The sequence below is a fragment of the Ictalurus furcatus genome, chromosome 8 (genome assembly GCF_023375685.1).
Source record: "Ictalurus furcatus strain D&B chromosome 8, Billie_1.0, whole genome shotgun sequence".
Taxonomy (NCBI): Eukaryota; Metazoa; Chordata; class Actinopteri; order Siluriformes; family Ictaluridae; genus Ictalurus; species Ictalurus furcatus.
In genome coordinates, this window is record NC_071262.1 from 16,616,797 (window position 1) to 16,641,275 (window position 24,479).

General features: G+C 41.9%; 1 protein-coding gene across 5 annotated transcripts in view; it reads right to left on the minus strand.

Moving 5' to 3' along the window:
- Positions 1-23,027, minus strand: part of atp8a1 (ATPase phospholipid transporting 8A1) — a 157,916-nt gene extending 134,889 nt beyond the window's left edge. For 2 of the 5 annotated variants that reach the window (XM_053631096.1, XM_053631095.1), the window contains exons 1-2: positions 22,608-23,025; positions 349-463 (exon numbers count right to left, since the gene is read on the minus strand). In XM_053631096.1, the coding sequence (XP_053487071.1) occupies positions 349-463; positions 22,608-22,656 (164 nt within the window). In that variant the 5' untranslated portion in view covers positions 22,657-23,025. Of the gene's footprint in view, positions 1-348; positions 464-22,607 lie in introns of all 5 variants that reach the window. The other 3 variants (XM_053631097.1, XM_053631094.1, XM_053631093.1) reach the window with 3 other exon arrangements.
- Between the last annotated feature and the right edge of the window lie 1,452 nt (positions 23,028-24,479).

Consider the following 24,479-nt stretch of genomic DNA (forward strand, 5'->3'; position numbering starts at 1 on the left):
TGCCTGTATCTCTATAAATGCCCCCCACCCCCCTCTCTCTCCCTCTACTGCAGTGCAGTGTGTTAGTGTGGACAAAAACAGACCGTATTTAACCCTTTACTGAACTAAACAAGCCGAGTGTTTGGGGCAGTGAGACAGAAAACTACAGCCTCAGGTCAATCCTAAATGATGATAATTACAATCCGTACACATCCTGTGCTCTTCCTCTCGGGAAGATGTAGTATTGTTCTAAATGGCTACTTTTTTTGCTGAATTCGGTATTAGAGAAGACGCAAAGCCTGACATGATGAAGTGGGGAACATTCGTTACCGTGAACCAGGGGAAGGAAATCTCTTGGCTCCGTCTTACCTGACACGGTTACAGCAGAACTTTGTAAACTGAGGCTGGTTAATGAAGATCAGCCGGGCGTCCTCCTGGTCAGCTAGAGATGTCTTCTCTGATGCGTCCTCCGTCTTTTCATATCCTGAAACAACAGCCAGAAACGCACGTTACATTACTGATGTCGGACTAATTCATAATCGGAACAACATCCTCATGGCACACATTTGTAACACACAGGAAATGTAATGGGAAACGTTTTCACACACGTCATGAAGAACACTTCCTTGCTCCCCACCCCTTTTCAGCATGTGATTAACCTGACTCGCCTGAATTTGTATTTTGAAATCAGTGGAATTTCTCATTTTAGTGGAAAATTGATATCGATGTGATTGGTTATTCAAATATTCCGCTGAACTTTACCCACACACTCCAACCAGATGTTTGTGCTACGGATCACTGATGAATAAGGAAACTGATGTCATTTGTATTTGTACGTGAAATTCATTCCCGTGAACGTTCAAAGAAACGAGCCGTGTTGTAAAGTGGAAGAGCATCAGCTTTTATCCAGGAACACAATAAGCCTCTTAATAAATAAAAACCTCAGAGTTTGTGACCGAATGTTGGACATGCGAGAGACTGCTGCTGAAGCGCTGTGTGGCTGGTGTGAACACACGCTGATTATGCGGCGAGCGTCTCGTGCGAGTTTCACACTTCCTGTGGGAACGGACATCCTCTTCTGCCAAATCACCTGTGTTTTGATACGAAAGGCAGGAAGCAGATCAGCAGTTCTGCACTGTGAAAAGTGAGCCTGCATGACAACGCGGTTACAACACGCACTTCAAACCTCCTGTACACCCAACAGCTGCAACGCACCGAACCAACACCCTCCCCCATGCTTAGCTGGAATTATCCACATTGCTTTCATTACCAAGTTTTAATCTGTTCATTCATCTCCAGTAGGTGCTTTATCCTGGTCAGGGTCACAGTGGATATCCCAGGAACACACTCACACGGAGTGCTCACACACAGGGACAATGTAGAGCAGCCAGTCCACCTACGGTCAGGTTTCTGGAGGAAACCCACATGGACAGGAGAAGAACATATACACACGGACTCGAACCCAAGCTCCAGATTGAACCCGGGACCCTGTAGGTGTCAGGAATCAACGCTACCCACTGTGCCTTGTGCCACTGTGTAAAAAAGATAGATAGCACAGTATGGAGTATATTTGGAATAAAGTGCAGATACAGTATATGCAGTTTTATGTGTGATGCAATGCTGTGCAACATCAGGCTGAGGTAGTTGCAGTGAAAATCACTAACATGTATACTAAATATTTATAAACATAAGGTAATAAGTGTATATTAATAGGAATGTGGGGGGTGTGGGTGTTGTTCAAACAAATCCAGGTCTAAGGGCTAGTCCTGTGTGTTTTCCTGGTTCAGGGCCCGAATGGCCTGTGGAAGAAGCTCCACTTCGTGCTCTCTATGTTGGCCTTCAGGGAGAGGAAGTGCTTCCCTGACCTCACCAGAGAGAAGAGTCTATTGTTCCGGATGACTAAGGTCCTTCACGATCTTCCTGGTCTTGGTCCAGCACGGCTTGCTGTAGATAGACTGCAGATCAGGGAGCTCAAGCTGCGTTCACGCCATGTCCTTATTATCGTAATGACGACATTCCGACTTGTAAAACACGTTCACGTCCTCGTAAAACTTATAATTACAACTAGAACTTCTTGTACTACCTGACTGCTGCAACATCATGTGGAAACACTCAAAATGCTGGCAGCATAAGCCGTACAACGGTTTCACACGGTTTCTTTTTGGCGTAGAGAAACGTATAACTCCGATTTCGAGGACGTGAACAGCTCCGAGCGGAACGCCCGGGTTGTCATCTAGTAATTACGGTAACTCCGACATGGCGTGAACGCAGCGGCAGTGTGGGTGGGACGCTCAGCTGATTGCACCACCCTATACTGCTTGGTGCTTTTCTACTTCTATGTAAACATTTACAGTTAAACAAAAGAAATCTTTCATAAACACTATTCTAGTCTCTTCCATTCGTCACAGAAGAAAATCCATCCATCCATCCATCCATCCATTTTCTGTACCGCTTATCGTACACAGGGACACAAGGAGCCTGGAGCCTATCTCGGGGCACAAGACAGAGGACACCCAGGACAGGGTGCCAACCCATCACAGGGCACAATCACACACTACAGACAATCTAAAAATGCCAAACAGTCTACAAACGCATGTCTTCGGACTGGAGGAGGAAACTGGTGTACCCGGAGGAAACCCCTAAAGCACAGCGAGAACATGCCAACTCCGCACGCACAGAGCAGTGGCGGGAATCGAACCCCCAAACCTCCGATATCCAGTCCACCATATTGTTTTGCTGCTATCAGCCCGGTACCAGGTATCCTGGGTGTCGAATCAGTGCAATCACTAATTTTAAAACAGGAAAAAAAAAAAAGCTAAAAACTCACTAAAAAGCAAATATCAGTGAGGATCTGATCAGAGTGCTGATAAATAATGCAGAGAACTGAATAATTAACAAAAGACGGGTCAAGCCAATAGAATAAAGCAGAACACACTTACTACAGTGCTGCGTTTGGATTTGAACTCTCTTAATCCAAATTACACTGCACACAAATTCCTACATTATACCACTTCCTCAGAACTCAACAGCTCACCCCACACACACACACACACACGGCACATAATGTTTAGCCATTATGACAAGAACACCTGAATAGAGAACAGAATATGAGTCAGTAAGCAGTTTGTTTCGACACAAACAGCGTGACTCACTGCAGTCTGAAATCAGTCGTTTTACACACTTCCATCTTCCAGTCTCTCCCCTGATGCACAAAATGAACACACAGCCAAAAGCGTAATACACTTTAATGCAGTAATACATCAACCTGGAATATAGGAATAGTATCTGAGCCAGTAGCTGCATCGGCAAAACATGACGAGAAATCTGACTGAACGTATTCGGTCACAAAGAACAGATAATACTTGGTGCGAGTGGTTCTGGCAATGCGTTAAGTCAGTGTATACACACATACACATGCACAAACTCTGCAAAGGTGTGACTGTTGTTGATCGTTGTGCAAAGGAAGGGGGGGGACTTGAGGGCTTTTGGGAAAGAAAAAAAAAAAACAACAACAAAAAAAAAAAAACCACCACCTTTCTGATCAAGTTTAACTATTCTGTTTACCACAGCTTGAAGACAGTCACACTTACTCATTCAACGCCTGAATCAACGTACGATTGAAAGCGAAACAGCATACACGCTTCAAGGGTGAAAAAATTGGTTCAAGAGTCCAGTACTAGTGACTAACTCAGCGTGTTAACCGCTTTCCCACCACGGCCTCACAGAAATAAACGCAGAGGTTTTCAGAGACGCTACACAGCCCAGAGCTCGCTTCAGTCACAAGAAAGATCTAATATCCTTTCTCCTGACAGTGCAATCTTCAAAGTCTCGGTCTCAGAAAGTTGTTTTGTTTTTAAATGGTGTTCTAAAGTGGGATGTAACGAATCATTCGCATTCGATCTCAAAGCCTCGGCCACCTCGGCCAGACGCCAAACCTAAAACCGTGCTGATCGACTGCGCCAGCGTTTGTGCGCGGCTCCACATCAGCAGCTCCAAAGATGAGTAACGGGAGCAGCATGGCCCTCTCTATGGATTTCAAACGTTCGAAATGGTTATATTACCGAACATAAAGCCTAATCTTCTAGATTAAACAAGTTATAATCTACGACATACAGTATTACGTTATGCAGCAGGACTGACTGGAATAAGACCAACTGTGAAGGGTGAATTAAATGTATATTCCTGCAAATTAAAGTTGAGGTCATAAGTTTACATTCACATTGCAGAATCTGCAAAATGTTAATAATTGAAAAAAAAATGTTAAATGTAAAAAGAGGTATCGTAAAAAATGGCTTTTTTATTTTTTATTTTTATTTTAACACTGTCCTAAATAAGCTAGTTTATGTAACTGATGTTTAGACCCAATAATAGCTGAATTTACACAAATGAACCACTTCAAAAGTTTACATCCTGTACCCTTGATTATTAATACTGTGTGTTACCTGGATGATCAGCGTCTGTGTTTATGTTTTGTGAAAGTTGTTCATGAGTCCCTTGTTTGTCCTGAGCAGTTAAACTGCCCACTGTTCTTCAGAAAAATCCTCCAGGTCCTGCACATTCTTTCCTTTTCCAGCATGTTCTGCATATTTCACCCCTTTCCAACAGTGACTATAATGTTGAGATCCATCTTTTCACTGTGAGGACAACTGAGGGACTCGTACACGACTATTACAAAAGGTGCAAACATTCACTGATGCTCAAGAAGGGAACACGATACATTAAGACCCGGGGGGGTCGTTGGCTGGTAAACTTTTTTACAGGATGATCTGTGTAAATTGTTATTTTGACTTCTGAGAAACATGTAAATATCTTATCTAGCTTCTAGGCTTTCTGCGATAGTCAGTGTTCCCGGTGTTACACGGTGTTCGGCTGCACACTGATTACATCACATCACTTGCCGCCGCGGCTCCGCCCCCCACTGTCGTTTTGCTTTTTTATAGTAATAAAAATCATTTATTTCAGTTAGAGAACGGATGCTACAATTAAAAACTTAACCTTCTGCTCGATTCAGCATGCATCGAACGAGTCAGAGTCGCAGCACAGATTTAACTAATCACGTAAAAAGGAGTGAGGTGAGCTGACTGACAAGACGATGGTGGAAGATTTTAATATAAGCGTTTAATATAAGCGTGTTTGTCATTGTACTGTTGTCTTGTTGTGTGTTTCGTTAAGAATAATGTGCACAGCCGTACAAGCGTTCATAAGCGATTTAAAAACGAGGGTAATACGGGTGGTAATACAGGTGATACCGGTAATGTCGATTAACTGCTGGAAAAAAATTCCTCACCGTCACATCCCTCCTCTGAAGGTGTGCTGTGGTATTTGTCACCAAGCACGTTAGCAGCAGATCCTTTAATTGCTGTAAGTTGTGAGGTGGTGCCTCCATGGATCAGACTTGTTTGTCCAGTACGTCCCACAGATGCTTGATCAGAACGAGATCTGGGGAATTCCGAGGCCGAGTCAACACCTTGAACTCTTGGTCGTGTTCCTCAAACCATTCGTGAACAATTTTTTCAATGTATAGGTAGATGGTACGTCTCAAAGTAACATCTACATGAACGCCAGGACCCAAGGTTTCCCAGCAGAGCATCACCCAGAGCATCACACTGCGTCCACTGAGGGCGGCTGTGGCTCAGGTGGTAGAGCGGGTTGTCCATTAATCGTAGGGTTGGCGGTTCGATTCCCGCTCGTGCGAGTGTATAAGGGTGAATGAGCTTTGGAACCGCTAAGCTTAAAAAAGCGCTATGTAAGTGCAGACCATTTACCATTTGTTTTCATCCCATAGTGCATCTCTTCCCCAGGTAAGCGGGTGTGTAGGTACTAACCACTGCATACCGCGAACACCCCCAAGACTGCTGTTTTTACCCCTTGTCAAAATTGCCCGGATCCTTACACTTGCCCATTTTTCCTGCTTCGAACACAAACTATGGGAACTGACTGTCTGTTCACTTACTGCCTAATATATCCCACCCCATGACAGGTGGCACTGTAAGGAGATAATCAACGTTATTCACTTCACTCGTCAGTGCTTTTAATGTTATGGCTGATCGGTGTATTTCACGATTAAATGATGACAATCAAAGCAGAACCAGATCGCAAAACTGTGCTCTATAAACATAAACAATACAAGTAACCTGATAAAACATTATAAACATAAAACTGAATGCAAGGACATCATTTCTAATGAGACACTACAGCAACTAACACGGCAATAAACTGGCTGGGAAAACAAAAACAAACAAAAAAAAAGCTTTTTCCCCAGTTGACAATTGCTCACTTTCGATCATTTATAACAAGGGATTTTGACACTAAGACAAAAACATACTTTATTTACAGTGGTACAGAAGCACTTTTGTGAACTGGAATAACACTAATGCAACCCTACTCAATCCACTAGCTAGCTAACGCACTTCGTTTATTACCAACTAGCTATAAAGAAAATGAGCAATGAGCCGAATAGCCCGAGCGGCTGTGTGTAAACCAGGAAAACGTAAACAAAATGTTCTGTGACATCCCTGATTGATTAATACTAAGAAGGTTAATCATTTCAGTATCAGCACTGACAATATTGACCGAAAAAAACCTACTCATAAAAACCAGACAAGCAGAATCTGTCACAATCTTCAAAAAACAGCTAAAGACCCACCTCTACCATGAACACCTAACCAACTCCTAAAATGCCGACCCCATATTATCCTTTAAAAATAATAATAATAATAATAATAATAATAAAAACTCTACTCTAACCTACACCTCTACTCTGCGCACTTTGCTTTTCTAGAACTCAATTATAAATCTTGTATGGTAGCACTACTTGTATTGTTCTCCGCTTGATATATCACTTTGCTTGTATTTCCTCATTTGTAAGTCGCTTTGGATAAAAGCGTCTGCTAAATGAATAAATGTAAATGTACTCAGCATGGAAAGCGAAAAAAAAAACCAACGGTATTGAAGCATCCTTACTTAAACATCTACCAATGCGTTCGTTCCATTTAGTGGATGAAAATACTACTGTATGACTCAAAATTCACATTTACACGCCACTCCAGCCTGGACCGGCTCGGTCATCCATCAGACTGTTCTATAACTGGAATACGAGAGCAGAGAAAGAAATGAGCAGAGAAAGCGAATGATTCATTCATCTAAAAGCTATGACTCAGAACGTGAACAGTGGAGTGGCAGCCATCAGGGCTGAGAGCCGTCATTTAATTATACTGAAGAGATTATCATCAGAAGTACAAAAAAAAAAAAAAAGCTCTGTGCTATAAAGGCTTCACAGAAACAGAAGGGATTTCCTTGTGTGTTGAGAGAGCAGGGTGAGAGTGGGCAGTGTCTGTGGTACTGAGGAAGCACCTTTCTAAAACAGGAAGGCATGTCTGGGGGGGAAGGAAAAAAAGAAAAAGAAGAGTCAACAACAAAATTCAGCGTCATAAACGGCAGCAAAGGCAGGGCGCACACACACACACACACACACACACACACACACACACACACACACACACACACACACACACACACACACACACACACACACACACACTTCATTCCCGTCTTGGCAGCAGGGGCAATGGACCGGAGGCTTGACACGGATGCATCAGGCCCGAGGACAAGCTTGCATACTTAAACAGCACCCCCTCCCCCAGCTCACTGCCTCGCCGCTTCAGACTCCAGTCACGCTCAACCCACAGATACCTCGGATATAATTGTCACCGAGTGTGAAGTGTTAGACAGCTGGTGAACTGTTTGTACAGTCGCTGCAGAGAACGAATCAAAACCCGTCTCCTCAAATCCTTGTTTTTTTTTTATCTCTCTCTCTATTTTCACACTCATTTTCTTTCTTTCTTTCTGTGACACTCTCCCCCCTACTTCACATGCGCTCAGTGCTAAATATAGCTATACCCCCTCCCCCATCCCCAACCCCCGACCCAACAGCAGTGCCATGATCATCATCCTGTAGCAGTCCCCTCTGTGCTTCAGGCACAGGCCATCTTGCCCCACTTACGCAACTGTCCAGCCAGATGACGCGTCAGGATGAGAGGATTACAGGATTCCCCAAGTCTCAAGGGAAAATTCCAACATCCGGAAGCTTATCGGGTCATCCCAGTCAGAGCCTGGCGCACTCTCGCACAAACGACATCTGCTGTGACACTTAGGTTAATCGTTCTCACAGCCTTAAGCACCCAGGATTGTACAGACGGGTGACATATTAAAGGGCAAAACAACAACAACAACAACAACATAGCGTCTCAGTAATCTCCAGAACAGCTTCGATGAGTCTTGGCACGATTCTACACGTCTCTGGAACTGTACTGTACCCCACAAGTCACAGCATATGATTTACATCATTCTCATCCTCAGCAAACATTCAGTAAACCCTCGTTCCCTGTGGATGGGGGCGGAGTCAACCTAGAAGAGACCTCTCCCATCAAGACGGACATCTTTCTGAATAAGATAAAGGTAATCCAGTCCCTCCAGGATTGTGTGATTTTGCGATCGCAGAAGTTAATGCAAAATCAAGGAAACTCCACAATATTCACAGGAGCTTGCAATTTATCCAAATTAACGCAGATTATACACAGACTTGGGCCAAGACGAGTCATGTGACAACACAATGCGCATTCATCCAAAGCCTTCTTCGCTTTCCATGCGTTGAACACGAGTTCAGCTAAAAAGGTCTCATTTACCAAGAAACATCACTGCAAAAGACCGTGCAAAACAATTCCGCACAGTAGTTTTCTGCATACAAGCATGAAAAAAGTCTGCATAAAAATTTTTTTTTTTTAAAAAAGGCGCAGACAAATCAAGTATTTTTGGCCGCAACAATCCCAAATAAAAACTCCATGAAATCCTGTATGGACTGGCAATCAGTCAGAAGTACTTTGTACTGCTTTACAGTGACTGTTCTGTCTAAGTAGACCCAAAGCTTATGAGCAAAATAAAATAAATACCCCCTACAACAAAACTGAGCCACTGATTTAACCTTTCATTTGTCATCCATCTCTGGCTAACGATGAAAACAGATGATAAGGCAGAATAAAAAAAAACTGCCTCTATCGGCAGCACTCTATAAACAATGACAGGAGTATTGACTAGAAATACGACTACAAACTATATACAGTGGAGGAAATAAGCACTGAACACGTCACCATTGTTTTCAGTAAATATATTTCCAATGAGGTTATTCACCAGACATCAGTATTAACTCAATAAATCCACACATATAAAGAAATCCAAACATTAAAGTCCATAAATAAAGTTATGTGTAATAAAGTGAAATGACACGGGGGGAAAAAAACACGCTAACTGAAATTTATTTAATACTTAAATACTTAAACAAAGAAGCCTTTGTTTGTAATGACAGCTTCACGACACTTCCTGTATGAAGAAATTAATCAGCCGCATTATTCAGGTGTGATTTTGGCCCATTCTTCTAAACATTATCTTTAAATCTTGTTCAACTGGATTCCAGTACGATGACTGACTGCACTACTGCAGCTGAGCCTCCAGGTCAGGAGCTTTAGAGTCAGGAGGCTGTAAATAATTCTGCAGCCGAGGCGAAGCTGCAACTTGTTCCCCGTCTACAACCAATAAAAGCCACCAAAAACACCCCCACACAACATGGGGTAGTCTTCTCAACTACCGGTGCCTTCCCCGTTTACAGAGGGACGTCAAATCAATATTGCCGTGAACACTGAACAGTGTAAAGTGCCCCTTGTATACTTTTAAATTAGTTTCTAGCGGTACTGTCTTTATATCATTTAATATACAGACATAGTACATGTTTAAAAATCTACAATCTTGACAATATTAATCGTTGTTTTGAGGAGGTAATCATCAACCTTAGTTGGCTAGCTTGTTGCTAAGCAACTCGCGATTGTCTGCTGTTGTTGTGGTGCTGCAGTTTCAGTCTAAATTGTCGCAGGAATGTTTGAAGTTCACTATAATATAACAGGACCAATAGCCAATCAGGCCTGTAACTATAAACGTGCAGTTAAAGGAGGTTTTTATAAGCTTTACGGGCTCTGACAGCGCAAACAAAAAGGCACAGTTTTGTGGAGGCATCCATGGTTTTTTTTTTTCCACTTCACACGTCGCATGTGCCGAGCTGGGAAACGACGTTATTACAGCTTTCACTTTTTACAAGATACCACGAACGCAGCATAAGAATGCAGTGTAACGCAGGAGTGTAAATTAGGTCAAATAAGCAAAGGACTTGGGTCTGATAAGTTTTTAAAAAACACCACACACAACACTTTGGCTTTCTGGTCACCAGGCTGGACGTGATGCTGTAGATGACTTGGAAGTGGGTAGTCAGAGCTTGGAATTACATCACATTCGCCCTCACGCTACAAAGTTGTTTTTTTAGGGGGGGGGGGGGGGGGGGTTTGTTCTTAACAGTCTAGGCAGCGAACTTTGTGTATTTACCTGCTCAGAACGACAAACTCTGTAGTTGATGTTATAGAGTTAATGATTTAATATGTTTATAAAGCAGATACTAGTATGTACAGCATAACTCATTTAAAGGTAAGAAGTGCGGTTTTGTTTCCTGCTGTGTGCAGCCATGTCGATTTGATGTCACTTGCTGAACTCGGGGTTAAGGAGACCATCCTGATTTCCTGAGCAGGAATTCAGAGTTTCTTTTCTGTCGACCTGTAATCGAATGCAGCTTTACTGTAGGGCGGTACGAGGAGATCTGGGTACGTGAGTAGCTGGCCTGCACAGCCATATGAAACAACCTGGAAGTCATAAAAGGGCAATTTGATAAGGACAAAAGTGATGACAATCGCTGTCGTTAAAGCTTTTCTGTCATTAAACTTTAAAGCAATGTTGACATATGTGCAGAACAAAAATGGCTTATGAAATGTATTTAACAGTGTAGTCGCCTTAAACAAACAAATAAAAAAAAAAACGTAAGAAATTCATTTTTAACAAAGGATAGTTTAGGGTAGGGTGATATATTTTATGTATTCTAATAAAGCACCAGTGCTACATAAAACATTAGTACTATTCACACAGCAAGCTTTCAGGACATAGCAAGTCTGTGAACTACTGTTACCAGATCGTATCTGTTGTAATTATGACCAGTTCTCATGAGATAAGTGATAAAGTGATTTATATAAATGTCTCTGGCTTTGCTATCTAAACTTCTACATTAGGGAGCAGAACTTCAGTAATTAAAGCCTAGCCAGGAAGCTGAGGATGAGATAATTTAACCGACATGGCGAATTCAGACCTACTCTCCTAGCCTGCCAATAAACAACACCCCATTTACCGACACAGAACTACTTTAAACTATTTTTCAAACTGGGTGCTTTTACAATCAGTGGCTATATTTTTTAAAATAAATAAATAAATAAATAAATAAATAAATAAGAAAATACATTTTAAAAAGAGCTGAAAGGCTTGTTGTGTGACAGGGTTAAAAAAAGTGTTTTCCCACTGGAAACAGCTGTACAGATAAGCATACACACAGATTGCAAACTTTAACATTCTGAATCTTGTGTCCAAAAAAGTGCACAAAACACATCAGACGCTCTGTAGTCCAAGGGTCTGAGGCGGAGACTAGAAAGAGCCGAACGGATAATCAGTACTTCATCTAGGTTGTTTTAATTTGCCCTGATTGGCTGGGTGATTTAAAATAATAATAATAATAATAATAATAATAATAATAATAATAAATAAATAAATAAATAAATAAATAAAGCACTTGAAGTCACTTGTTTCTGAAACGGTTTTCATTTAAAAGCGCCCCACTCTGATGAATAAACCCCAGCGGCGAAACTTTAAAAAAAAAAATTAAAAATTTAACCCACAGTCTGACCACCACGCAAGCTCTTCTCCCAAGTTCTTAAGATGTTTGCCTCCTTAAGCCACACCTTTCCTTATCAACAATTACACATCACCTGAAAATGATTAAGTACTCAATAATTATTAAATTACTCAGTAATTATTCAAATCGATGTGGTTTGGAACTGGAAACATGTGCTTGGAAAAATATATATAAATGACCGGAATATCGATTGCCTAATAATTTTGCATGCGCTGTATAAGAATAGAGGAGGAGACTGGAGTGGAAAGGATCGACAAGCACAATGATGTTCATTTCATAAACATACCACAGTTTATTCAGATTAGCCATGACACCTGCACATTGCCACTTACTTTAATATGGATAAAAGCATCCACAAACAACAGGGCATAATACATCTGTTTACTGCTTAACCAAAATCCCTACCCAAGAGCAGTACAAGTGACGCATTCTAATCTTCACATTCACAATAACCAAACAGCAACACTATCCAGAAGCTGTTCATTCAAACCTTTACGTGGGCCCACAGGAGACTTTCCCCATCTATCAAAATAGTTCAACTCGCTTAGAGAGTCTTCGAGTGGATTCTGCTCTGCGTGTATCAATTACGCACGGTCGTGTTCGTCCCTGGAGGCCGGCCGCGGATAAAAGGCTCGAGGGCTGACGCACATTTCGCATGCTCTTAGAAAACACCCAAATCCACCCACCATCATGCTCCGCACTGATCTGATTATCAACAGTCAGACACCACAGCTGACCAGTAAACACAAACAAGGTGGTACTTCTACCATTTAAGCACTGCCTTGATTTCTTAGGGTCTTTTCGGTCTCTTTTTCATCAACTTCTTTCACCATACGTTGTTATTTTCCACTGAGGCACCTGGCTCTCAACACAAACAGAGACCAGAAGCATTGAACAGCACAAAGAAATACCAAAAAACAGTTTATTTAAAATAAAAAAAAACTGAGGAAAAATGCATCCAGGGACGAGTGAGAAAGCGACGGTCAGTAGTGTCACTGGAGGGAATGCCTCTGGAAGCAGGCTCAGAAGTGGCAAGCTCTGTAGCTAAACTGGATAGAAAGAAGATATGAGGATTATTGCTTGTGTCAGCTAGCAGACAGAACTATTGCACACAGGGCTCTGCGTCCAGAGGGATGCCCAGTGGAGGTAGAGAGGCCCGTCCTGCGTGGCACGCATACAAACATTACTCACACGTTTAAAGAAGGGACACTCTCTCTAATGCCTGAGCTGTGTCTGAGACAGACGCGGTAAAATGCTGCACATGATTTTGAGCCACACATGATTTTATGGAGATGCCAGTGATCCTGACCCTTTCTGCTCTCCGGACCTGCCTGATCCGTTCGGATGCCCTACCTCTGGATGGGGCTCTCATCAACTAGAAGCTACAGCCTGGAGATTGCTGAGGATGGTACCGTATGAAGTACCATGAAATGGTTTTGGACCTCAATTCCACATGGACATTCTCGCTGTGGTTGCTAGGACTGCGGTTGCTACTATGGCCTTGAGACTGCAATTACCACATGCAGTTTTGCACTCAGGTCTCCTTTAGTGAACAGTGGACTAGTTCAACATACAGACTTCCTACAAAAACCATAATGAACTTTCTTTTACTTTCACACTATCCGTTGTTACCCAGATGAGGATGGGTTCCCTTCTGAGTCTGGTTCCTCTCAAGGTTTCTTCCTCATATCATCTGTGGGAGTTTTTCCTCACCACCACCATTCCTCACCACCATCGCCACCGGGGTAAATTCACACACTTAAAATCTGTATCCTGTGTTTATATGTTTCTGTAAAGCTGCTTTGAGACAATGTCCATTGTAAAAAGCGCTATACAAATAAAAATTGAATTGAATTGAAAAGCATGTGTAATAGCGAAGCTGGAACTAATTATAGGCTATATGTATTCAAAGACAACATATACACATTACATGTTTAAAGATTCTACGTTTATACTATTATAAGTCTATCATGCATTTTGGCCAAAATGAATACTGACATATGATGTAGGGAATAAAACTTGCTAACTGATGGTTTTGTCCAAAGACTCAGGACACAGATTGAGCATGTGATAAGGAGTTAAGACTCATGCTCAGGAACCCAACTGTGGCACTTGGCGGTGCAGAGATTTGAACTCGCGGCATTCTGGTCAATGCCCGAAGCCTTAACTACTAATCCACCACCTCCCACACAGTGGCTTCAATTCAATCTCTTCATTTCTGGTGCAGTGGGCAGCAATGCTGTCTCAAACCTACTGGTTTAATCCTGAGCTTGGGTTACTGTATGTGGAATTTAAATGTTTTTCCAGCATCTACGCGGGTTTCTTCCAGGTTCTCTGCTTTCCTGCCACCTCCCAAAACATGTCAGTAGGTGGATAAGCCTCTACATTGCCCTTGTGTGTGAATGTGTGTGTGCATGGTGCGCTGTCACAGACTGCAGTCATATCCAGGGTGTATTCCCTCCCCACTCCATGTGTTCCTGGTTCAGGATACACCGCAACCCTGACCAACTTATGCTACAAACGAATGCAGGAACATGTCATTTGGGTTTTTTGTTAAATAAATATAAAAATGAACAAACTATGTATCCTGAAAACGGATCGTTAAAATGACGTGCAGGTGGTTAATTTCCAGCAGGCACTATGCAGGTTTAAAAAAAAGTCAACAACATTATGATATATCCATCCATCAAATCCATACCACTTATCCTACACAGGGTCTTGGGGAACCTGGAGCATATCTCGGGCACAAGACGGGAGACCCCATGGACTGGATGCCAACCCATCGCAGGGCACAATCGCATACACACACCGTTTGGAAATGCCAATCAGCCTACAATGCAGGTCTTTGGACTGGGGGAGGAAACTGGAGTGCCTGGAGGAAACCCCTGGAGAACATGCAAACTCAGTCCATTTTATTTATTGTTTTGGTTTTGTGTGTTTTTATTTATTTATATGTTTCATTAATTTCGTATACTGAATTTTTTTGACATTCCAATTCCAACGTCTGAATATTCTTAAGAATTAAAAGCTCGTTGCTCTTTGAAAGGGTGTACTTGCATTATTATGTTATTATATTATCATTCTATCACTGGCATAAAATGGTCTTAAAATGACAATAATATCATTTATCGCAATTATTTCGGGGACAATATATCGTCCAACAAAAGTTAGCGGTAAAGGCCTACGTGACTGAAGCATGAGATTCTAGAGAGCAAGATTGGCCATGCTCTCTGAGTGGGAGGGATAGTGTACTCTCTCCCCTGTTAACCACACTAGCCAACGGTGGGCATCTGTGAGCTCATGTATGTGGAAGAGGGTAGACAGCTGTTCTTGTCTTTGAGAGTGTTAAACTGCTGTGTGATGTAGTAGAAGTAGAAGATGCAGAAGGTGGCTTGATGCGTCTTTGCAAGAAGCACACGCCACCCCTTACCCTGTTTGGTAGCAGTCATGTGATCGGGGAGAACTGGGGAGAAAACAGTGACGTGATATGGATGATGTTGAGGACTGATACTTGCGTGAAACACTGCAGACTGCATATTACAGACCAAACTCTTCAGGGCAGTAGAAATCATCTCTTTTTTTAAACACACGTCAGCAGTTTTTCAGAAAGCTGAATTACTGCAAATATGCCCATAACTGTTTTATGGCCTTTCTAATGCAAGCCCACAATGTCCACCACTCCGAGCAACCACAGGTCAGTAATACGACACCTTTTTAAAGGTCACACAAGCCAACCAGCATGCTGGCTTAGAAGCACAGGGACGGAGTACACACTGAAAGTAGATGAGAATGGAGCATAACGCAGTTGAGAGGTCTGGTAACATGTCGATACTGCAGCGTGAAAGAGGCACGAGGTCCCCACTGAGCCACTGGCTGAGCAGCCATTCATTTAGAGCAGGAGGTTCAAAATAGCTGCAGGGCTCACGTTATCGATCCCTAAACTCACAGCTAAGAGCGACTGAACATAGAAATAAATAAATAAACACGAAAATATCGCTCGACCAACCAAGAAAGACGGGAGTTTTAAAATGGAGTTACGGAGAAGAGATTAGTCGATTAACTCGAGCAGCAAGAAAAGCTGTTCTGCAAGAAAGATACAAGTTAAACATCCACTTATGTTTTTATTTACACTTTTACATTTAAAAAGGTTGGCTTTTGCCAAGGTTTCATTAACTGCATTATTATATTGTACAGTTCCATCAAAAACTGAGTTAAATGCACCAATTTTATTTACTAGTGGAATAGAATTCTCATTTAGGAGTAAATTTGTCTAGCTAACTGATGTTATCCAGCTGGTTTGTTTACAGGATTTGTCCGTGTTTGTATTTTGCTCCTTCATGTTTGAAGTGTTTTCTCGTTTGAAACGTAAGGACGCGCTCTCTCACACATTCGAAAAGCGCAGCTCGTCATTTTACCAACAAACCAGGAAGTGCATCTCTTCTGTCCTGAAGATTTTCCACTGCTGTTTAACCTCGCAAAGCTCCGCGACGGTTAGAAAAAAACGCTTCCACCTGAGACGCTTTTCATAAACATTAAATAAAAATGTCTCCTAACAAACATGACCACAAACAACTAAAGCTTTTAACATGTTTTTTTTTATCTGTTTATTATTAGTCTTCGATTAAGCGCAGCGTTTTCCAAGCCGTGCTGCAAACCTTCTGACCAATCAGATTCGTGCGTTCAACTGTGCTGTGGTATACTGTAAGTGTAATTCATTCGATGCGGCTTGTTATTAGCTCTGTGGGAGAAAAGAAAAATAATCTACATTTCAATTGCTCCACCACAACACCTTTACACCACAAACACAAAATCACTTTTTCCACTCAGCCAGTTTTTGTCATAAAAAAAAAAAAAAAAACTGAAGAATAGAGCACTCAGTCATACACAGCTTTTAGAGTAACTAAAGATTAAATCTAGTAAATAACCAGAGTTATTCATTCTTCCTTTTCTTTATCTGATCATCTTTGGTCCATCTAATCAGAGTGCATTCTTTCTGCGACATACAGGTTCTTCAGCTTTAATGTGGCTAAACACACTCACTCACTCTCTCACTCTCTCTCTCTCTTATATACACACACACACACACACACACACACACACACACACACACACACACAGAGAGCTCAGACTGGATCAGATAAAGGACATCCACATCAGCGAGACAAAGACTTTGCTGCGACAACAATCTCTCCACTCGGGTCGGAGGCACAAAGCGTGTTTCGTGCTGCAACCTCAAGAATACGCCATTTACATGATTTTAACATGAATTTCCATGACATTACTGATCCCGTCCTGCTGATCCTGACAAACCTGGATATCACGCTCCCTAATCTTATGTCTCGTTAACACAAATCTCATTAATAAATATGCGCTAAATGGCACAGTTATTGTCGGCTTCTTTTGTTAATTTCTTTTTTTAAATCATTTGCCACTCTTCACAAAGCTATTCCTCGCCAAGTGTTCTGCACGGCAGGTTTATACTGGATGGCCATGTTATGAAACCGTTTCATACAGTTTCCTTACAGAGCATGTGCGTGTGTCTGTTTATAGTCTGGATATGGAGTCATATATTAAATAATTCTGTTGCACCCAGCATCACGCCTGACGCCATCCTGAGGCTGTAATGTCGCTCGGCTTTTGTGCTGCAGTCGCATCAGCGAGACGCAGCTCCATCAGCAGCGTGTGCCAGCAGAGAGCGACCTGTTGGCCTGCACACGCAGCGCTCAGCTTTATTCCTGCACTACAACCGCTCAGAACAATCCCCCTCGACCTCCTTGTAAAAGAATGATTTCAGAACAACTTCATATAATGTGGAATATGATGAAGAAAGTCTGGCATTTAATCTTGTGCTTTGTCACAGTGAATGACTGATTATAAAAAGAAACCAAAAAAAAACCAAAAAACATACTAAACCAACTTCACCTTAAAGATGTTCCGCTTATGTTTCTCTAGTTAAAGTACAAAAGATATATTACCTCAGTGATACCTTAAATCCACAATTTAGTACTTTGTGGAAGAAAAATATATCTGCACAATAACTGGACACGGGTTTCGATAACAGCAGCTCTGATAACAGGGCTGGTTGTAATTCTGATTTATATCAACACACCCATTCTTCTACGTGTATGGGTTCTAATACGTGTATGGATCCTAATAAGTGTATGGGATCAGACACGTGTATGGTGGACGGTCCACATAATCCAAGCTCACTACAGATTACAGTCATCTTAACGGTTTGTTTGTTTGTTTTCCACACCATGCCAGCTTCTATGGCCATTTCCTTGGTGAGAAACCTGTAAGGAACTCTATATAAGGTTTTTAAAATGGATTTTTCCTAAAAATGCTAAAGTTGCATGAGGTTTGACTTAATAAAATGATTGACTGAATAAAAAAGGTTTCTCATGGGGTTAAGACCAGTACAGTCTAATAAAAACCTGTTTGAAGGATAATTGATTCTGGCAGAAGGTACACGTTGGTGAGTCTTCTCCTAATATTAAAAACCTGCGAGTGACCTATTGGACAGCGGGTGAAGACGATCTGGTCCCAGCGATTTGAAAACGGAGAAACGTTTCTTTTGCAAACAACAGGGCTGATTTCACGAGGTTTTTTTTTGTCGTCTTAACAGTAAAATAAATAACTGATAGTGAAGATTTCTGTAAGAAGATGATGTTTATTTAACATTTACAGAAGGAGTCTCCAGCGTCAGAGTTTTGTAACAGTCAGGAAGTTTTCCGCCATCCTGGACAGAGGAGTTTGTGGTTTCTTGGTAACACAACAAGCTGCGTATTTTTTTGTTTGGTTGGTTTTTTTTTTTTGTTCCCCTGTGATTTTCTCTCTAATTTAATCTTGGCCCTAAGCATTTGACAGCTACCCATGCGGGAGGGTGAAGGCTAACAGATGCTTCCAGTTACAGAGTGGTGTCACACAGACGGAGGAGAGCGCTATCTACCCCCTTCCACATATATGAGCAATCACAGACACCCATGATTGGCCAGTGTCCCTGTGATTGATAGGGGAGAGAGTATGCCATCCCTTTCACTCAGAAGGCACAGCCAATTTCTGCTCTCGTGGAAACCAGGCCAAAGAAAGCTGTGCACCTTCGGGATGAAGGTGATACCAGGTGATAAGATGGACGCTTTTCTGTTGCACGACTCGGGAGCTTCAAGCTGTTTTTTTTTGTTATCGTCACGAGAGGGGAAAAAAGATGAGTATGAATAAACGAGTGTTTATAGCTGCTATAACGTACCATAATGTTTCATGGACATTACACAACATTAAATGTAACTGTATGGTAATGGTTACAAATTTGGCATGTCATTCATTAATACCTTCAAATTCACATGTATTGGCAAATTGCTGTGGTGTAAGAAGAATAAACCACAATAAACCACTTTGGGACGTGCTGTTACAGGAAAATAAACCCTGTTATAGTTTATTCCTTAAATAATAAATGTCTGTGTGAAACGTCTTGTGAGGTAATGATCTTATTTTGACAACAGTTTGCCATTTATGCAATGAACAGCAAGAAGTCTTTTGGGGGTTATTATGAACAGAATTCCATTATGATCAGGTTTTCCCACTTACGTCAGCTCTGGGCCAAGGTTCATGGTTATCAGGTATTTACTAAGGTGTGCTGTTTGTTCCAAAGGACAAAGACAAACAGCAGTGAATTCAGCCTCGGATCTTCGGGTTCAGACTGTGTCGCTGAGTCAGAGAGAACAGCCACCGTGACAGCAGCACGCTCAAAATCATGTAGTGAAAATTTCACTTACTTCTGCGTATAATTTATCAGCGCTCTGCATCACAGCCAATACAACTGCACTGCCTTTCCACAGCTCATCACTTCCAAGGCCGGTACACATAAACTGTTGAATCTCAAATAGTCACGAGTATTATATTGCCTGCTGCTGTTTCAGAGAGAGAGAGAGAGAGAGAGAGAGAGAGAGAGAGAGAGAGAGCGATAGTGAGCGAGAGACAGTGAGCGAGAGACAGTGAGCGAGAGACAGTGAGCGAGAAAACGAGTCATGAATGCAGCTCAGAGTCGTAAAAGAAAACGCCTGTTCGTGATGCTATTTCGTGGAAACATTTGGCTGGCTCATAAAATCCCGAATCTTCTCATCGGCCTCGTTGAGGACACCTCCTCGGATCCCAATCTCTGATCTCCACCTCCACGTCCACACCGCCTCCTCTCGCTCACTAACTCGTACATACACACATAGATAAAGCTGCTTTGGCGTGCTCCCCGGCTCAGCCTGCTGATATTCTGCCTTCCTGTCTCCAGAGAGAAAAGGCTTTCATTTCTTTTTGCAATGCACCTTGGGCCAATTAACCACAAACTGTATTAAGTAATGTGAGGATAAAGAAGGCTTTGAAAATATACTCTCCTTCTGGTAAAATCTACATTATGGAGTATCAACAACATGGCATATGTTGTGCAACAGATTTGAGAAATGTTAAAAATATTGAATACTGCAGCAAATTTATTATTTATTTTTTTTAAATACTGCCACATTTATCAGAGCACCATTGAGGCACAAGTTTAACTTTGTTAGTGAAAAGAGAAGATGACAGGCGTGTACGTGCGTGCGTGTGTGTGTGTGTGTGTGTTAGTGTGTGTGCGTGTGTGCGAGTGAGAGAGAGAGAGAGAGAGAGAGAGAGAGAGAGAGAGAGAGAGAGAGAGAGAGACCTGATGCACCGAGCTGGGCTAGATTACATAGATTACACAGCCAGCCTGATGCACTGCAGTGATTAAACGTCACGCAGCAGGCAAATACATCGGCACACTCCCCCAAGAAGAGCACAAGCTGCACTAAATATCACATTTAAAAACATCTCTCTCTATCTCTCTCTCTCTCTCAGAGGACAATGGAGGTCACAAGACCCACAGGGCTTATCGATCACATCATACTTAGAAATGCTTGCACAGATAAATAGGATACTTTTCCATCAAGGTGGGGAGGGAGCGAGAGACAACCTGAGTGGGAAATGGAGAGCTCGCTCTTTGAGTTGGTAAACCAGAAAACTTGGATAATGGAACAAGTTGCTGAATTATTTATGGGTTTAATCGCATGAAAACAGCTGCAGTCGACATTCTCGCAATTTGTTGAATTATTTACAGCTCCCTCGAACGCACACTTAGTCGTTTGCGATCGACCATCATTTGTTCGTCAAATGCTAATCATTTTCCACCAAGCTGAAACAGAGTCGCAGTCACATGTGTTAGTAACACACGCAGCATACTGCCAAAATAGACATGAAGTCAAAATCCCACTTGATATTTAATATCATGTTTGACCCTTGAGAGAGCGGGCTCATCTACAACCGTCCTCGTCGTCCAAGCTGACCATAACCTTTTCTAGTTCCACATCACGCTTCTACAGTACATGTCTTCATGATCACATCAGGCATGGCTGCTAAACAGAGAAGGTGAAAAGCGGAAGTCCTCACCGTTCAAAACAGCACAGATGCAAACAGGTGAACAACCTGTGGATCTGTCTACATAAGGAGGAACATTTCTACGAAAGCGGCAGGTCTTCTTATTTAGTGCTTCGTACAAAATAACTACTACATAATGTGCTTCACCTGATGTACATTAAGTCCTAACAGAATATGAACTAGGGTTAGGCCTACTTAATGCCTCAATGATTTCTGCAGCAAGAATATGGTTAATATGGACTATGAAGTAGAACCACAACATAAACCATTTTTAACCAAAAACTGGGAAGACAGTCATCAGTGCAATCTTAAATACTTTTAGTACCAAAATGTATAATTAGTGCTGTTTTGGTCATTTGTACACTAGCTTACAACTTCCAGCAATGTTCGGCTTTCAAATAAAACTGGGACTATTGAATAAAAATGCCTCTATGCACTGGAGAACAGGACTTGGGCTATTTAGCTCGATCAAGTTGAGAAAAATGAACAAAATATATTAGTCAGAATAATCGAAATAACTCTTAGTCATAGTGAGACACTTTCTACATGACAATGCAGTGTGAAAATGCCATCTGCTCTGGAATCAGTGCCCGGTCACTTAAAGGTGCATTAGGTATGATTAGGCTTTCTTTCCCCCCCCTCCCCAGGACAGGTTGGTGCATTCAACATTTGGAAATATATTTTATATATATATATATATATATATATATATATATATATATATATATATATATATATATTACATATATATATATTATTTTTATTTTTTTACTCCTTGGACTCAGACCACCATTCCGACCCATGTTCACAAAGCTCCGCCCCCAGAATCTTAGGGTTTCTATAAAATGACTGACAGAAGGCGCATCCAAACATAAACAAACCTTCCTGACCGGAAGATAGTTTTCCAAACGGTTTTCTCACTGACTTTATAAACTTTTTTTAAAGCCACAGATTAATCCAATGTTTTGATCATATTTTACATAACGTCCAGGTCATTTGTACAAGTAAGAAATGTAAAAAATCGACTATTGCACCTTTAAGCAGCTCTGCTATGCTTGCTACAGTCAGCATTACTGCAGTCAGCAGTAGATTAAGAGGACACTTCTAAGTTGACACGGGATCTGAGAGAACACAAACTGTCCAAGGCCCAGGGTCTGATGCATCGACTTGTCAGGAAGTTCAGATTTCCTCTGATCAGCTGAAGTGTGCTACACTGTCACTGAGAACACTGAGATGCTTAATTACATCTCGCAACAGTTTGTCCACCACAGAAACCTTAAGCACACGGGTGGTGTCACTCACACTTGTTAAGCGCCAACGTAACCCTTATAACAGGATATCTTTGGGGTTATCCATGTCTTACCTTCAACACGCGAGCGCAGATCTGACATGGTTCTCTGGACCGGCGGCATCTCAGCTAAACACACGCCGAATGAGAGCGAGCACCTGTCACACGCACTTTACCCTGTTTTCCGCTCTCTCCTGTCCAGGAATTTATTCAGCGCCGCTCGTGGTCAGCAGATTTTAGCGTCTCTGCCCTCACCCTCCGTTGTAGAAGCATTTATTTCTGGCTGACATTCATGGTTCCGCTAAACGACAAGCATTAGTCCGAGTCACTGCTCTGTGCAGCCGCTGAAGAAGAAGTGAAACGCGCGCGCGCGCGAACGTGTGCAAGGGTGGATAAGAGAATAGTGAGAAACTAGCGCCGCTTCACATGCTGGACTGTACCATTTTGAGCACATAGGGGAGACCTAGCTAACGGCCAACATCGATTAGATTCCATAACTGAGGCATTCGGGAGGACGAATTGTCAAATAGTAAATTACAAGTGCTACGCAGATGTAAATGTGAACTATATATTAATTATTGATAAATTTAAAAAAGAAAGAAAAAGTGGTCAGTAGTAGGTTGCCCGCGATGTTTATGGCGAGTAGCATGCTCTGGAGGAGATTCCCAGCTGCAGTTACTCATTGTTTCGAGAGGGGGGATTGCAGAGGGACAATGAGCTGCTCTCTACTCCTTCAGCTCAGTGCTTGAGGCGATCACGACTATGCCCTTTTTTATATAATACTTTCCATCAGGTAATCCTAATTACTATTTTGGACCGCAATAAACAACCTGCATGTTTTGGGGACTATAAATTACACCAAGTGGCCACTTTATTAGGTACACATACATTGTATTACATGCACTCACTGGCCAAGTAAACCCACTACATAAGTGCACATGGTAGGTATACAGGTACTGATAATAGCTCCTGTTGCTGTGTACAAATTGTCAGCCCTCTGTACCCCATTCATCAATGGAAAGAGACCACCATATAGCTGCCTGCCACCATAGGGCTGCCACCATGGGGCTCAATGGTTAAGACCCTGTTACTGATCAGATGGTTGGTGGTTCAAGCCCCAGCACTGCCACCATTGGGCCCTTGAGCAAGCCCCTTAACACTCTCTGCTCTGCAGTGCTGTATCATGGCTGACATGTGCTCTGACCACAGCTTCCTAACAAGCTGGGATATGTGAAGGAAAGAGTTATGTGTACATGACAAAATAAAGGCTGCTTTTACAGCCCAGTTATTATTTTAGTGACAATTCATACTCAGCAGCATGTCAATGATAGATTTGGTAGTTGCATGGCAGTGTGTGTGCTGCTGATACAAGGGACATTACAGGAAGTTTAAAATATTAAAACACCTGCAAAATATTCTGCCAACAACAGTCCTGAGAAATTGAGTGTAAAATAGATGAGCTATGGTCTAATTAAGTGGCCAGTAAATATCCAAATACATGTGCCTAATACACTCGTATGACCACAATACACACTGCCAGTATCAGTGTCACTGCTGTGCTGAGAACGCAGACTTCTTCCCAAATAATATATAGTCAGCAGTCATCCTGTGGTGGTCACTTGGATCCTTTTGACTCACTGGGCACAATTAAGCTACATTTGTTTGGATTATCATTACATTTGTCACAATTATTTTTTCACGGTGTAACTGTTTCAGGACATCCCAAAGAAACTGAAGGCACCATGATTTATCTCAATTAAAAACCCAGGACATTTGATCATATTTGAAAACCTTAATGAGAAACGAAACCTTTTTTTTTTTTAAATGTTATGTTCTCTAATGCACTATAATAAAATAATCATTTATTGTGTTTTCTTCATGGCACATTCAATAAATTGTTGTAATCTCGTACAGCCTAATGGTGGGGTATCATTTCCACTGATGTCT